Consider the following 15,471-nt stretch of genomic DNA (forward strand, 5'->3'; position numbering starts at 1 on the left):
GTAATTCATATTTTTTATCAAAGTGGTTCTCCCCCATGGTGGGAACCGAGGTGAAGGGATTGCCACCCCCATTGTATCTCATCAGCCTCAGGCCTCAGAAATGGACCCAAACCCCAGTGTCTCGATTTTACAGCTTCAGACTTTGACTGTCGATGTCCCCTGCTGAGACGGATGAGGATTTGGCTTATTTCCACGGGCTGACTGGCTTCTCGTGCCCTCCCCTCTACTTCTGTGCCCTTATTGGTAGTTTAGTTAGTACCCATCTGCACTGTGTACTTTCTCCCTCAGCAGAATCTTGTGCACCCCCTCTTGGAAAATGAGCTGTCAGCCGCTTGTCCCTTTGCTGACACTTACCAAAATGTCAGTACTCATCGCCACCTTGTCAAATAGCACCATAACTCTCCCAGAGCCGTCATGATGTCATTTGTGCAGAGGACCAACTCTCATCTTTGAAATCCGAAAGCCCATGTTGTGTTCCATGCCACGTAAGCAACAGGGCCGGAGGATGACCAAGGCCGTGTCCCCACACCCCGCAGTGAAAATGTGTCTTGTCAAACCACAGAGGCATTCTCTGCCCTGTACTACTTCAGTGGCTGAAAATCCTGGCACATTTAAAAGTTTATGGACCTTAGAAAAATCTGTTTTTAACATTTGACCCTGTAGTGCAGAGACTTGTGTTGACGTGTTGATTCTATCCGCCTTTCTTTACCGCACCTGCTCCCGCAGGGGTCGTGATACTGCACTGCCACCGGTGGACCGAGCACTTCAGGCTCCCAGACCCTATGCTGAAGGCTGGGCAAGGAGAAGCAGGGACTTGCAGGCTGAAGGGCGAAAGCTCCCCCACCAGGGTCGTGGGAGAGAACCCCATAGATGTGCCCAGCTCCTGCTGGAGTTCACAGTGGTCTCCTACAAAGCTCATGGGGGCTGGGGGTTCCTGACGAGAGGGCCTCGGATAAATGACAGTACGGAGTCATGGGCTTTCTCAGGCTTGACAGTGTTTATTTAATCACTGGGGATTCTTTTCTTCCATGTCCCTCCACAGGACTTCAAGAAATGAGTGCTTGAAAAAGCAGCTTAGTAGCTGAGACTGACCGAGTGACTCTTAGATTCATAACTACAGTTCCGCACCTCAGAAGATTCCCCCAGAAGCCCACAGTGTTCAGTGGCGGCCTACGCGATTCTAAAGCTCCTGCCTTACAGTGTTTCTCTCAGTTACAAGGAAGCCACCTCAGAAAACAAGTGTCTCTTCAACGGCACTCAGTACAGTATTGTAAAACAAACTGTCGGCAGTATTTTAAAGCATATAAAGGTGTTTCACTTCTGCAGCTAAAAAAATAACATGCCATTAAAGTCAGAAAAAGTGTCTTCTTCAGAAAGGTACTCTAGTGTTAATTGCATTTTTTTCAACTAATCTTTAAGGGAAATTTTTTTTTTAATTTATAGCAAGTTTTGTTTGAATTATTACAGCGTTTTAAATATCTTGTGCATATTGTCACATTGGACTCATTGATATGAAATTCCTTAAAATTGCGATAGTGCACAGTGAAATCTTAAGAGTTAGACTGATTATTTGTCATAGTAGAAGTTTAGGATGAGAACAATATAGCTAGGCTCACATTAAGCACATCTTCCTAAATTTCTTAGGCGTATCCCGCTTTGAGTCACTGTAAGCATGTTGGCACTAAATGGTTATTTTCTGTGCTGTAATCTTTTATCTCGGATATTTTATGAATACAGTGTAGCTATTTAAATACCAACTTATCAGAATGTGAATAGAAAATATGGATTCGTTAGTGAATCTCATATGTAGGTAGTTTTTCTTTTTTTGGACTTGAAAAATATCCAACCCATGTTATAAAATACCTCAAACTAATTTAGTTATGTTGTTGAACAGTGACATTGTTAAAGGCCAAAAGGTTCATATATAATGTTTTTTTGCACTTTTTAATACTTTGTTGTAGGATCTGTACTTTGTTTCCAAAAAAAAGTAACGTTTTAACTAAATGATTCGTTGGATTTTAGATCTCTTTTCCTTTGTCAAGCTGTCCAGTAAAGCCCTCTCCATCACACTCTTGTGACTGTGGCTGGTTATTTTGAGATGATTTTGGGGCTGAATTTATACTTTTTTCTTTTTGAGACAGGGTCTCACTATGCAGTTCAGTCTGGCCTTGAACTCATGGGGATCTTCCTGCCTCAGCCTCCTGAGTGCTGGGATTACAGGTATGCACCACTATACCTGACTGAATTTATACTTTTGTGAGGACTTAACTAGGGGAGGGGCCTATCTTTGGAAGCTATGCCATGTAACATCCTGGCTTTAGAATAAATCTCTACCTCCTCAGGGTCCTTTTTACTCGTACATATTCTAAATTTGTTAACATTTTCCCACCTTCCTGCAGGGGCATCTAAATACAAATATACTTATTCTATGTTTTTAAAACCTTCATTGGCCAGGTGTAGAGGTGCATGCCTGTAATTCCAGCACTAAGGAGGCTGAGGCAGGAGGATTGCTGTGAGTTCAATGCCAGTCTGGAGTACATAGTGAGTTCAAAGGTCAGCCTTGAACTACATTCTGAAACCTTGTCTCAAAAAATAAAATCAAATACAATCTTTACTAAATGATGAACCAAAGTTTCATGTAGAGGACAGAGATAAACCACCTACAAAAACAGCGTCCCTGGGATGGCCAGGCATTACTTTGCAGATCCAGTCATTGGTGCAGCAGGTGTTTATCGAGCCACTTGGCTTTAGTTTGTTTTTGTGTTTAAGCCACGTTAGCTCACCTGATTAGAACTACTCTGAGATGCGGTAGTTTTTATAATCCTCATTTTAAAGATGTGAGAAACAGAGGAAGTAACTTGCCAAAGGCCATACAACTGAAATAAGTGCACAGTTCTTCCATACCTTCATCCTCTCCCTGAAAAAATTGTAGTACAGTTTTACCAGCTCACCATGTAAAAAGAACTGTTTTAAATGCACAACCCTGTCCCCGCACTAGCCTGAAGCACCTACCCTACCTTTGTGTCTCTCTGTGCTAACGTGGCACTAACGACTATGGAATTTAAACAAACCTGTTCATTTCCTTTTCTTTCCATTCAGCCCCTCCAAACCATGTGATTTGTTTTCCTCTGATGGCTTTCACACTTCAGGGAAATGATGTGTTTACTTGCATTGCAGTTCACAGTGGACAGCTTCCTACAGACAACACAGGTGCCGCTGAGCTGTGTCCCCAGCTCTCGCCGGCTCCTTTTCTCCTGTCTCTGTCTGCCTGTCCCTGTCTGTCTCTCTCTGTCTCTGTCTCTCTCAAGCTGAGGATGGATGATGGATCCCAGGGTCTCCTGCGTGCTGTCACTGAGCTATATTTCCAGCCCTTACCAGTTCCAGGTCTTTATTTTACCCTAGACTGTCCCAGCCCTAAGTCCTGTCCTGTCACTACTGTGACAAGTTACTCACACTCTGGTGTAATCTCCTTCTCTGTAAATGCAGGCAGGACGAGTGCATGCTGCACGGGGAGGCCTGAGGGGCGAGGTGGGGTACGTGAGCCGTGTATTCGTGGTGAGGCTCCTGCCCTCGTGGGCGTAGTCTATTTAGGCCTGGCTGCTGGCATCTGTGTCTTTGTTCCAGAGTCACTGGAGCAACTCACATGTCTTGAAAAACGGCAAGTCTGCCGGTTCCCAGGACCTGTAGGACACAGCCCATCAGTTTTGAGTGAGGCAGGTGCCGCGCCGGCTCTGGGATCCCTTTGCTGCTTTCAGATTTGACCACAGCTGGTGCTGCTGCTCAGCTCCTGCTGACGCTGCTGTGTCAGAGAAGACTGAGCGGTTAAGGTGGATGTGCCGCATAAAGGGCAGTAACACTTTGTCCTCGTTAGCCCTTCCTTGAGCCATAATAATGAGTGACGGGTGTGACAGATGGGTGTAAACACTAGAAGGCAGCTCTCCGCAGCAGCCAGTAACTTGTGTATTTAACCTGGACACTGTGTGAGGAACAGTCTCAGATTGGCCCCGTACTGTTTAGAAGGCAGCGTTCTTCGTACACTTCCTGTTCGAAATATGAATGAGACAAGGAATGGGGTCAAATACCTCAAAGTATGAATGAGCAAAAAGGCTATATTATAAATACTTGTTGAACCTTTGGCACCGAATGCTTTACACATCCTCTAAATGTATGGCATGTACGAATCCTGTAAATAACCTGTTTATTTTTTTTATAGAAAGCCGTAACAGAAAATGATTAGTACATAACCATGTAAGAACATTTACATCCATACAATCAATGAATTCTTCAAATTCATGCTTTAAAAATAGTTTGTTAATTATAGGGGGGCTCTTTGATGGGGTTATTCTGTGAACAGTCCACTTTGATAACAAACTCAAGACAGCGCTGGCCAGCAGAGAGCTCTTCAGACATAAGCATTTTTATCGAACTGTTTTGAAGGGCTTGTGGTTTTAAGATCTCCTTCTCCGCCATGATTCTTTGTCCGAGAAGACAAGACAGATGTGGCTCCACTGTATGTATATCCCATTCTGAAAAGGCAAAAACAGTTTGACAAATACAAACTGGATGAAAACCACTTCTGCCCATAGTGAGGCTTAAATCTTCCTCTTTCTTGTTAGCTTTCTTCCCTCCTCTAGCTTTGAGAAATAGCTTAGTGTCGTTTCTGAGTAGCTTGCCTGGCAAAGAATCTGCAGAAGTAACCCATGACTTATTCTTTTCCAAAGCTACTCATCTTCCCAGAACCTGGAAGAGTCAGCAGTGACTTCCTCAGTAATTCCTGCCTATTCAAAAATGATGATGCCCGTGTAAAGAACATGCCCTCCTATTTAGGTCGCTATTTCTAATTGCAGAAATACTTTTGGAATATGATAATGATGAACTCATTTTGTTTTAAAATTGACTATATTCCCAATTTTTTCCATTCTGGGTTTTTGAAGTTTCTAAGAATCACATGAACTGTCTACAGTTTGTCCCACACACGATAAGGATTTGTAATAGTGCAGTACCTTTTAACAGAAAATTTTTGTCTTGCATACCTGGGTGTTTTCTTGTTGTCAGATATTGAAAAGCAAAATATGACACCACCAATTATGCAGAGTGAGGCTCCTGCCCATCCAATAAACAGAGCAGCTCCTAATTCATACCTGTGAGAAAATATGATCCAAGTATTACAGCTCACTTCCCAGGTGGGGTTTAAACAGTATTTAACCCTGCTGGCCACCACTTACTAAATGTCCATTATACATTTTTGCAATTGGAACTTGTAAAGGAAGTGGTAAAACCTTTGTATCTATAAAATGCTTTAAGCTTTAAGCTCTTCCCAAAGTGTTTTTATGACTTTTTTATACTTCCCCAACATTCTAAAAGGAAATGAGCGTGTCCAGGCAGGTGAGGTCAATACCTGGGCCTCCTGAATTATTCGCCATCCCTCTTCTGCACCCTGCTTTTGTGTCCCCAAACTTTGCCTCCACTTTTTCTGTCCCTTCAGGATAAATTATTTTGGCACACAGCATTTAGAAAGCGGGAGGCTGCCTATGCTTTCATTTCAGGTCAGTTCAGTGAATGTTTATCAACCACCAGTTAAACACAAATAAACCATGGTAGAAGGTATCCGCCAAGGGTCAGAGACAGAAATGGCATTCGCTGATTTATCACTACAATCTAGTAGGGAGATAAATGTGCATGGCCTGAAGCATCGTCTGAGCTACCATACTCTGCAGATAACCTCAGGAGATGCAAAGATAAAGGAGACAGTTCCTAGCTTGGGAGGTCACCGAAACCAAGGTGAGGGTAATGTAACATAAAAAGTCACTTGCCACACAGTGCTAGAGGAAACCCTTTCGGCTGAGGAATAGTCACCCAAACAAGTGACTGAGAACACCAAAAGACTCAGGGGCTGGGTGCTGCTCCCATGTTTGCCTGTCCCATTCCTGCAGAATAGATGTTTCTGTTTTGTCCTTATAAAGAAGGACTCCTTTGGGGTCCATACACCTTCACATCAGTGCAAAAAAAACCCTCACAGCTGTGGTTTTCTGCATAAAGTGAAGCCAAGGTGTGATAGTCTGCATCACCAGCACACAAGGAGGAGCTGAGGCATGGAAAGTCGGGGGTGAAGGGAAGATGGAGCCCAAGGTCAGCCCCATCCCTAACTGTCCCCTCCCCTAACCAGGTCGCCACACGATGGCGATGTCGTGGCAGCTTGCACGAGGTCATCCTGAGCCTCTTGCCTCTCCTACTTGCTGTACTTGCCGTGTCACTACCTGAACTGTCGTCCTCAGCTCAGGCAGGCTTTGTAGTGTGGACCGAGAGGGCAGGAGGGGTTAGGGTAGCGCTGGCCACTAACCAGGAGAACAGGAAGCAACAGGGACGCATGTGCACTGGTGCATTTAAACGGGGCGATGTGCACAGCAAACGCCTCCCTGTGATCCTTTGTTTTTTTACTCTTGGGTATGAACCTACCGGAAAAGTGGGTGACAGATGTGGCCAGGAACAATTGTGATCGAACAAGTAGGTGTTGGCACTGCACCTAACTCTGGAACTCTGATTATGCTGTGGGAGCCCAAAACTTCTCCAAGGGGTCTCATCGCAAACAGAAAGTTGGTCTAAGTGATGAAAGACATCCTCAGCCTACTCGCTCTCAAAATCATGCCCAAAGAGGACTGAGGAGTGAAGTGCACCGCTGGAGAGGAAACGAACTGGCCCATTCTACTTTTGCTGCGATTCAGCAGGCCCCTGCCACTATTTTGTAAGTCTTTGTTTTGGTTTAGTTTTGACTTTTTAAAGACAGGGTCTTGCTATGTTGTCCAGGCTGGCCTCGAACTCATTCTGCAGCCCAGTGATAGAGAACCTTTCACAGCTTTCAGTGATACAAACAGCCCCCTGCAGCACGGATGCCACGGGCTCACCACCACTGTGTGTGACCCAAGCTAACTTCAGATCTTCAGCGATTCTCCTGCACCAGCTTCCCAAGTTCTGGGACTGCAGCTTGGGCCACCACGCCTGGCTATTTTGTAGGTCTTGTCACATCTGCCGGGCAGTGAGAGAGAAATGAGCAGAGAAGGAGGCAGAGCACACCAGGGAGAGGGACTGTGGCAGGGACACACAGGGTGGGTGGGGTTTCATCAGCCTGTTTCTTGTGAGCAGGACCCCAGGAGAATGTGGACTACTTGGCAGAAATAGGTGTGTGCAGATGATGCCTGTGTAAGGCTTACTTCTATAAAACGCACTCTAGTTGTAATGTAGGCCTTGCGTTGTATAAAACCTATGCATTGGGGGGAAGCTTTATATGAGACAGTAATCTCTCAGAGTAGGTTACTAGTGGAGCTCAATTTTGAAATGGTAACACTGACAACATGAGTGGAGTTTTAAAGGTATTAAACATTTAAAAAAACGTATTTGATTCTGTTAAGGTAACTGGAATATTTATGATTTTGGCTACCGCCACCTTGATTAAAATGAGGAGGACAGTATGTTTGGAAAAGTCCTGGCCCCTTGTCCCGAGGGCTTCATTAAGGCCATTTGATTTCTCCGGGGATCCTGAAAGGCGGAGGCACTTTCATTTCTTACAAGAGTTTGTTTTATTCTTGGAGGGGCTCATCTGTCCTTCAGAGCCAGTGTGCCCCGGTTTTAATGACTCCCCTCACCTCTTTTTTGTGCTGGGTGACAAGACAGCCCCAGGGCACTCCGAAAGAATTCCACACCCCAGAGCTTGGAGCCACTGAGAACTTAATGAGCCAGGGACAGAGACTCTCCTCTTTCCGAAATGAGAACTAAATATAGATTGCACTGATTTAGATTTTTAAAATACTCATAAAGTATTTCACTCAGCCAAGGTGTACATAAAAAGAACATAAAAAAACAGTGAAGCGCTCAGGGTTTGGACCACAGTACCAGGTTTTAAGTCCAGGTTCTCCCATTTTCTACTTAGCTGAAACACAAGAGAAGTCTACATGGGACCGCCGGGCTTCTTTTCCTCCTTTATAAAATGAGGATATGGACACATCTCTCAGGATTAGAATGAAGATTAAATGTGGTAAAGCATATGAGATCTAGCCCAGTCAGCTACTGTTACCTTGGACATTTCCTTGGACCACATCTGTACATATTTGGGAGAACCACGGCCATGTTTGCTGGAACGGACATGTTCTTTGGCTTCCCTTGTTAGATTTCATCACAGTTTACTGTAATTATTTGCTTAACGTCTGGCTAGCCCTGATAAGACTGTAGGATTTGTGAGAACAGGGTTGTTTTGTTTCTCTCTTGTCTACTCTGAACAAATGGTTAGCATGGGATCTGGCCTGTCGTTCCTGCGGAGGTGAGCAGGAAACACACACAGCTCCCCCGGGGTGGCAAATCAAGCCAGAATGGGAATTTGGGTACAAAGAAGACAAAAAGAGGAGCGCATTTCAGTGTCTCCCCTTAGGATTACCCTGGAGGTTACCAGGCTAAACTACGAGTGGCGGTGTGAGCTGTGTAAATCGAGGTTACCAGGTGTCCCACGGTCCTGGCCTTCTCAGCATGAAGTGAGAGGCCTGAGCGAGGGCTCAGTATCTCACACACAGCCCTGCAGAAGAAAGAACTTCCATCGGGAGAGAACAGCGCATTTTACCACCTTAGAGATTCCTGCTTTATTTTTTCAGGGACTGTTAAGCACTTAATCGATGTTTTAGAAGTAAATCTGTTTCCCATTACTGGTTTACCAAAATCACATTTGCTGACACAAATGTATTGAAGCCAGACCCACAGCTCTTAATGAGTCCTGTCTACTAAGCTATTCCAAAAACAATGTTTTCATCTCTAAACCAAGTTCCACTCTCACCCTGGCGATGGGAGACCTGCCTGTGGGAGTCAATCTACCACCTTTCAGATCAGGAAGAAGACAGCACAACAGAGGCCAGGCTGTGAGGGAGAAAGCTGGCTCAGGGCCACGCGGATATTGTGGACTGAAGATCTGCAACAGATAACCTGAAATTTGGGTAATCTTCCCGAGATGTTGAAATCAGAGTATTAGCATTACAAAAAGTAAAGAAAGAGTTCCAAGCAGAGACAAAGGAGACGTGCCTTGGAAATAAATTGGAGTGGATATTCTATTGTTCTTTCTCTCAGTCCTGCCTTTTAAGAACTTCAGTATTTTCCCAGAAGACACACTGAAAGGTGTGAACTGAAAGTACTGTTGAGTAAGTCTGTGACAACGATTCAACAGTAAAAAATGTGTGTGAAAGAGAAAGAACCAGTCACAAAAGCCATCACATGAAACTTAAAAAGTACCGGGCTAGACAAAAGGCCTCGAGTCAACTCTAAATGAATACCACTTATTACATGTTGGACAGAATTCACCACGGAAGTCAAATGGAAATAATATTTTCCTTGGAATAGAGCCTATATGAGAAGTAAAATCTATGAAAATGAATAAGCAAGCCAGTTGCTACTGTAAGCCAAACTCAGTAGTTTCTGAATCCCTTCAGAAAGTTTCAAGATGGTTTGAATTAAGGAAGACACGATCCTGTGATCCGTAACAATACTGTTCATATTTGCAGTGTTCCTTGCCGTGATTTCGTAGTGCCAAGCTGTGGCTTATGGTTTGTCACCTTTGTCCCTCTACTGACCAGTGCTGATAACCAGAAACTTAATCACTCACGGTACCTGGAACTGGTATCCTATTTGAGTAAAGTTCAATATTTTCTGAAAAGTCTCTGGCTCTCTCAGGGTATAGTTACTCTAAGAGTGATAATAAGGCATAGTTTTAGGGGGAACAACAGCCTAACCTTTAAAGGGAAAAAATAGAGAAAAATAACATGATGATTGTGAAGTCAGCATCCTGCAATAATGTTCTCCACGTGGAAATTTTCTGCCTTGTTTGATCCTTTCATTGTGCAAAGGATGAGGTTCGACGGACCTGAAGCCTGCTCACTCTAAGTCTTGAGATAGTTTAAGAGGTCATATAGTATGCATTTGTGGCCTGAAAGGGCTCTGTGTCTTTTATGTGTGCAATTTTATTAAAACAACATAGGAGCAGGGCTGACTGGAGTCCAGGGCATCTTGTTTAGATGTGTAACATGATAGTCAATAATGTATAACGTGATAGTCAATGATGAGTATCTTTCTTAAAACTCCCGCTTTGACACTCCTGGTCTGGCCAGTTCATTTCCTCTCTGGCTTCACTCCTCAGGCCTCTTCTTTCCTTCTATTTCCAAGTTGCACAGCTAATAAGTGAGTCAAGAATCTGTGCACACGGGTGTGTACACCTCTTTGTCCTGAAGTTAAACATACTGGCCAGACTTGCAGCAAAAAAGCTGGAGTCAACTTAAAGTGTTTTTTACATCGTGTTCAGAATCCTTTACAGCCTATCTGAAAACATTTCAGAATTGAATGAGATGTTGGTAAAGACTTCTGTAGGGTAAGTTCTCTTGACAATCTCAGAGGTATCTGACTAGTTGACAGCTGACAGCTGTTACTCATCGGAGGTAACCAAAGATTAAACAGACAAAATTACACAGGACTTTCTCCCCCCAGTGATTTCACACTAGGATCTTTCAAATCTTTCTTCTTACTTGAGACCTGAGCATCATAAAATAAGGTCTCCAACATTTCAACATATATTTCTTTATGATGATCTGAATAGACTGCGTAAAGTAACGTACTGCTACCTTTATAGACTCTGTAAGGGTTGGTACCCTTCAAAATAAGAGCTAACGTTATTTTGAGTGTTTACTAGGTATGGTTCTAAACAGCTGAAATGTACTATCTTATTTAACTTTAACAACTTCTTATCCTCATTCCACAGATAGGGAACACAGGGCAAAAAAAGGACAAGTAACTTCTTCAAGGTTGCACAGCTAATAAATGCCAGGACAAGGGTTTACTTCCTAGGTCCTGGGTCCTGATTATTAAACAATGTGCTATGCACCTCCCCTCCCAATTCTTTTAACTGTTCTCTTCCTAAGCATGCTGGTAGTGCACTCCTATAATCCCAGCACTCAGGAGGCTGAAGCAGGAGCACTGCTGAGAGTTCAAGGCCAACCTTGGCTATATAATGAGTTCAAGGCCTGCCTGAAGTGCACAGGGAAAACCTGTCTCAAAAATAACAACAAAAACCGCATTGTCTCCACTCTATAGACAGATAGTCCCATATCACTACTGACTTACAATCCTCGCTGTAAATGTCATGCAGCCCACACTAAGGTAATAAATTATAATGAAGATGGAAGAGTGAAGTTATATATAGTAAGGTCATCTGTGAGACTGATATTCAGATTCACCCAAAAGATTCCAAAATTAACAGGCAGACTCCTTTGAGATGCTCCCAAGGGCTGGGGATAGAGATCAGTGGCACAAGAACCTGCCTGGCAAGCGCAGGGTCCTGAGTTTGATTCTTGGTACTGGCAAAAAAAAAAAATTAGAAAAAAAAGAGTTGCTCCCAGTCTGGTTGGGGAGACTGGCTAATAGAAAAGCAGGTGCTGACTACCCAGTGGATTATGATGGATTTACAAGACACAAAGGGACACCTAGGCAAGGTATCTCCCTCAAAAGACAAGTTCTGAGAGACGATCAGAAATAAACTAGGGTATGACAGGTAGTAGCTGAACTGCCAGAAAGCAGGATACACTGAGAAGAATAATTATTCCATGCCCCAGTCCATGGTGATGCATGCCTGTAATCCCAGCACTCAGGAGGCTGAGGCAGGAGGATTGTTGTGAGTTCGAGACCAGCCTGGGCTACAAAGTGAGCTGAAGGCCAGCCTGAACTGCATAGCGAGACCCTGTCTCAAAATGACCAAAAAATAATAATAACAATAAAAATAGAGTTGCCAATCACTTGATATCCAAGCCAATTTTTAAGGCTGGTAACGAAAGGAGTTCAGGGATCAGAAATAGCCTATGCTGCTTCCAAATAAAGTACATTCACAGACTAACACCTTAACATTTAACAGTTGAATCTAATTTGTTCTTAATACGTGGCATACGTGGCTGGGGATTTAGCTCAGCGGCAAAGCACCTGCCTGGCAAGTGCAAGGTCGTGAGTTCGATTCCTGGTACTGGAAGAAAAAAAAAGAAAAAAAAAAGAAAAAAAAAAACCACAAAAAAAAACAGAATCTGCTCTCCGAGAATCTACGAGCTCTTTACCAACATTAGCTCATTCTTCAAATAACCTCAGGAGCAATCTTAAATGAATAAACATAAAGTAATACTTTATAATAAGGACAGAAGAGTGAAGTTAAATATCTTGGTAAATTCCCCTCTGAGAATGATATTCCTTCCAATGTCACCCAGGAAAAATCTGTATTTTACTTCTTGAATTGTTTATTGTTCATTTAACTTGACAATAAGAATGAGATAGTTTATATGAAAGTAGGCAGCTTTTTTTTTCCCATCTTTTATTTTTTTAGTCTTCGGGATTGAACTCCATCCTTGTACATCCTAGGCCTGCTCTCTACCCCTGGGCTACACCCCCAGCATGCCCGTCATTTATTTCTAACTACTAACTAACCACAATGGTGAAAAGATTTTACCTCACAAAAGCTCAGATCTTGAAGTAGAAATCAAGAATGCCAGGAATGAAGAGTGTGCCATGGTTTTGAAAATAATAAAAACGGAAAAGCTTGGAGGATAAGACCCAAACATGAGGCCAGCTAAGCCAAAACATTAATGATAAATCTCATATACAGAAAGAGAATAAATCTAAGATCACAATGTTCTGTTTTCATTGAATAGGGAATTGCTTAAGTGCCATAACTTTGCTTAATTTGAAAAAGTTTCTTGGAACAGTTTAAGAAAACAAAGCAAGACATCCAGGAAGTTAGTGGTTTGGGGCAACAAAGCAATGATAGGAATAATGTGCTCACCCTGGTATGGTGAATCACGCTATGGGGTACCTATTACCCTAGCTGCTGGGAAGGGAGGTTTTTTTTTTTTAATTTGGTAGGTTTTGTTTTAATAAAAAGGAGCCTAAAGGGAAGCGTGGAGAAATAGTTTTCGAGGCTCTGCACGCTGGAGTCATGAACATAATCGCAATGTGAATGCAAGGAAGCACAACCCAGACGAAGAACACAATTCTGTCAAATGTAACTTGGAAGAACAGTCTTTCCAGATCTGTGGTGGGAAAGGAAGAGTCTTAGAATTCTTAACAGCCACTGGAATTCAGCACCAGTACGCAGCTGGTGGGATCTTCGCCTCAACCCGCCATCAGAAGGCACTCATGTTTTTCTCACCAACAGAGCTCTACTGAATTCCGTGAGCACAGTATGAACTTCGTTGATATGCTCAGGTGTGTTTTTCTAACTTAGGCAACCCGGGTGCTTCCCACAGTGACATCCTGGACACCTACAGGGAAGATCCAGTTAAACAGTAGAAAAGCCCTATGACAATCAATAGTAGCAACCAACACCAAAGCCTAGCTCTGAGGCCTGAACTGTTTTCCAGCACATTTTTGGATATCAGACAGCAATTCAGTCTGGTATTGTGTGTCTCAGTATCTGGCCCAAGAACCCAAGTGCATGGGTTCACGCTACAGTCACACCTTCTGGGGCTCCAGTGGGAAGCAGCATTTGCTGGTGGCTTGTGTTTTGAACTAAAGTATGAACACAGCGAGAAGAGGAGAGCGCATGTGCCCTGACAGAAAGCTCACTTGCAGTCGTGAAGGGCCCGGGTCTGCAGTAACAATTTCACTTCTGGTCACTGCGCAGGCAAAGAAGATAGACAAGAAAGGGATGGTTTCTGACCTCAAGGAATTCACTCAATTCTCTTGCCAGTTGAGCAAGACACCAAAGAAATAGGGCCTTCGCTACAGCTGCATCCTCCAAACCTCAGCGCATTCGAGGTCAGCCCAGCCACGATCTTTGATTCCTGCACATAATCCTCTCTAAATTCACGGACAGACGAAACCAGAGGCGCCAATGGTGAAATTCTAGCAAAAGCCAGCTGAGAAAGTACTGTCTCCTAGAATAGGCCAAATCAAAGCCTTGCTTTCATCACGATGACATCTTAGTACCTATGAAAACAGTCTATTCTGTCTCTATAGCCAATGTAAAGCTCGCTGATCTTGTGAATCACCCTCTTCTCCATGAGAAGGTGGTGATAACAGAAAACCAGAGGACATCATGACAATTTGCTGGTGTTTAAACAGCACCTTTTGTTTATGTGAGGTCTTTAAAGTCCTGTCATTCCTGTCATATGTCATTTTTATGCCTCTTTTCTGTCACTGTAATGAGAATCCGATCGCATTTACAATTCTTAGGCCTGGATGATTCTTTGATCCACTTAGAATTTATCTAGATCCCTGAGGGCTTTTCTTTGTGAGAGACACTGAGGGGGATGACAGAGGAAGGAGAGAAAGTTCCAGTTTTAGGGAGCTAACACATGATCAATATGCGCTTTCGTTTATAGTCTATATTTTCTACAATATGTCAATGTGAAGTATTTACAAATACCAGTTTGTAAGCAGCACTGTTTTATTTTTAATGTTTTTTCAGTACTGGGGATTGAAGCCAGGGCCTTCACACTGAGTTATATTCCCAGCCCTTTTTATTTTTTATTTTGAGATAAGGTCTTGCTAAATTGCTAAGTTGTCTAGGCTGGGCACAAACTTCAATTCTCCTGCCTCAGTCTCCCGACTTGCTGGGATTACACTATGTGCCACCACACTCAGCTGGCACTACTTTTCATAACCCTACCCTTTGTACTTTTAATTACATAAGGTAAACCGTCAAATGGTCATGTTATTTTAAATCATTGCAAAAAAAGCCCTAAAAGATCATCAATAAAGTAAGTCACATCTTTATACTGCACAGAATTAAAAAAAGAGTTAATGATGATACACTAAAGAGCCAATATGCACACACATTCTAAGCATATATTTATTCTCTTAGCAACTCTAGGAAATAGATTCAGTTATCATCTCTCTTTTACAGATGAGACTATACAGAGAGATACTAGGCAGAGATAGGAAAAGGAATACGGAGAGACCCACTATCCTTGGGATAGTTTAGCAAGCACTAAGAATTTGGAAATGAGATAAACTTCTCCTAGTACAGCACTACTGAGCTGTTTGACGGAGACAACAGGAGACTAAGAAAGGCCAACAGTAGTGACCTGAGTCTCGCGAGCACAGAAAGCATTCAGGAATAAGCCTTGACCTTTCGACAAAGGGTTCCAATGACTTTTAAGATGCAGACAAAGACATCCTTGATAATTGTCAGGAAAACAAAAACAGTGACGTCAAAAAGATAATACAGGAAAGTTAGCAACATACTACAATAAACCCTAAAAATAGGATTTGGAGGTACATTTACAATATTAAACCTTGAGATCAAAATAAGCTTAACATTTTATTTAAAGATCATTAAAATGCTTCTGATCTCCAGAGTATAGCCTCAGTTTTCATCTCAATGTTGGTGCCATATATATTTGTGTAACTTTCATTTTAAAAAATAAGTTGGGAGGGGCTGGGGATTTAGCTCAGCGGCAAAGCGCCTGCCTG

The 15,471-nt window shown here is 43.0% G+C and overlaps 2 protein-coding genes across 3 annotated transcripts in view; one reads left to right on the forward strand and one right to left on the reverse strand.

The window, feature by feature from the left end:
- Dzip1 (DAZ interacting zinc finger protein 1) overlaps positions 1-2,069 on the forward strand; it is a 53,081-nt gene extending 51,012 nt beyond the window's left edge. Inside the window, exon 23 of the mRNA XM_005374099.2 lies at positions 1,043-2,069. The gene's annotated coding sequence lies outside the window, so the exon portion shown is untranslated. The remainder of the gene's footprint in view (positions 1-1,042) is intronic.
- A 2,110-nt stretch (positions 2,070-4,179) lies between these two features.
- Cldn10 (claudin 10) overlaps positions 4,180-15,471 on the reverse strand; it is a 114,696-nt gene continuing 103,404 nt past the window's right edge. For both annotated transcript variants that reach the window (XM_005374103.2, XM_005374102.2), the window contains exons 4-5: positions 5,034-5,141; positions 4,180-4,526 (exon numbers count right to left, since the gene is read on the reverse strand). In XM_005374103.2, the coding sequence (XP_005374160.1) occupies positions 4,403-4,526; positions 5,034-5,141 (232 nt within the window). In that variant the 3' untranslated portion in view covers positions 4,180-4,402. The remainder of the gene's footprint in view (positions 4,527-5,033; positions 5,142-15,471) is intronic.

Source organism: Chinchilla lanigera, unplaced genomic scaffold, assembly GCF_000276665.1.
Source record: "Chinchilla lanigera isolate Chin_1 unplaced genomic scaffold, ChiLan1.0 scaffold00003, whole genome shotgun sequence".
NCBI classification, from domain to species: domain Eukaryota; kingdom Metazoa; phylum Chordata; class Mammalia; order Rodentia; family Chinchillidae; genus Chinchilla; species Chinchilla lanigera.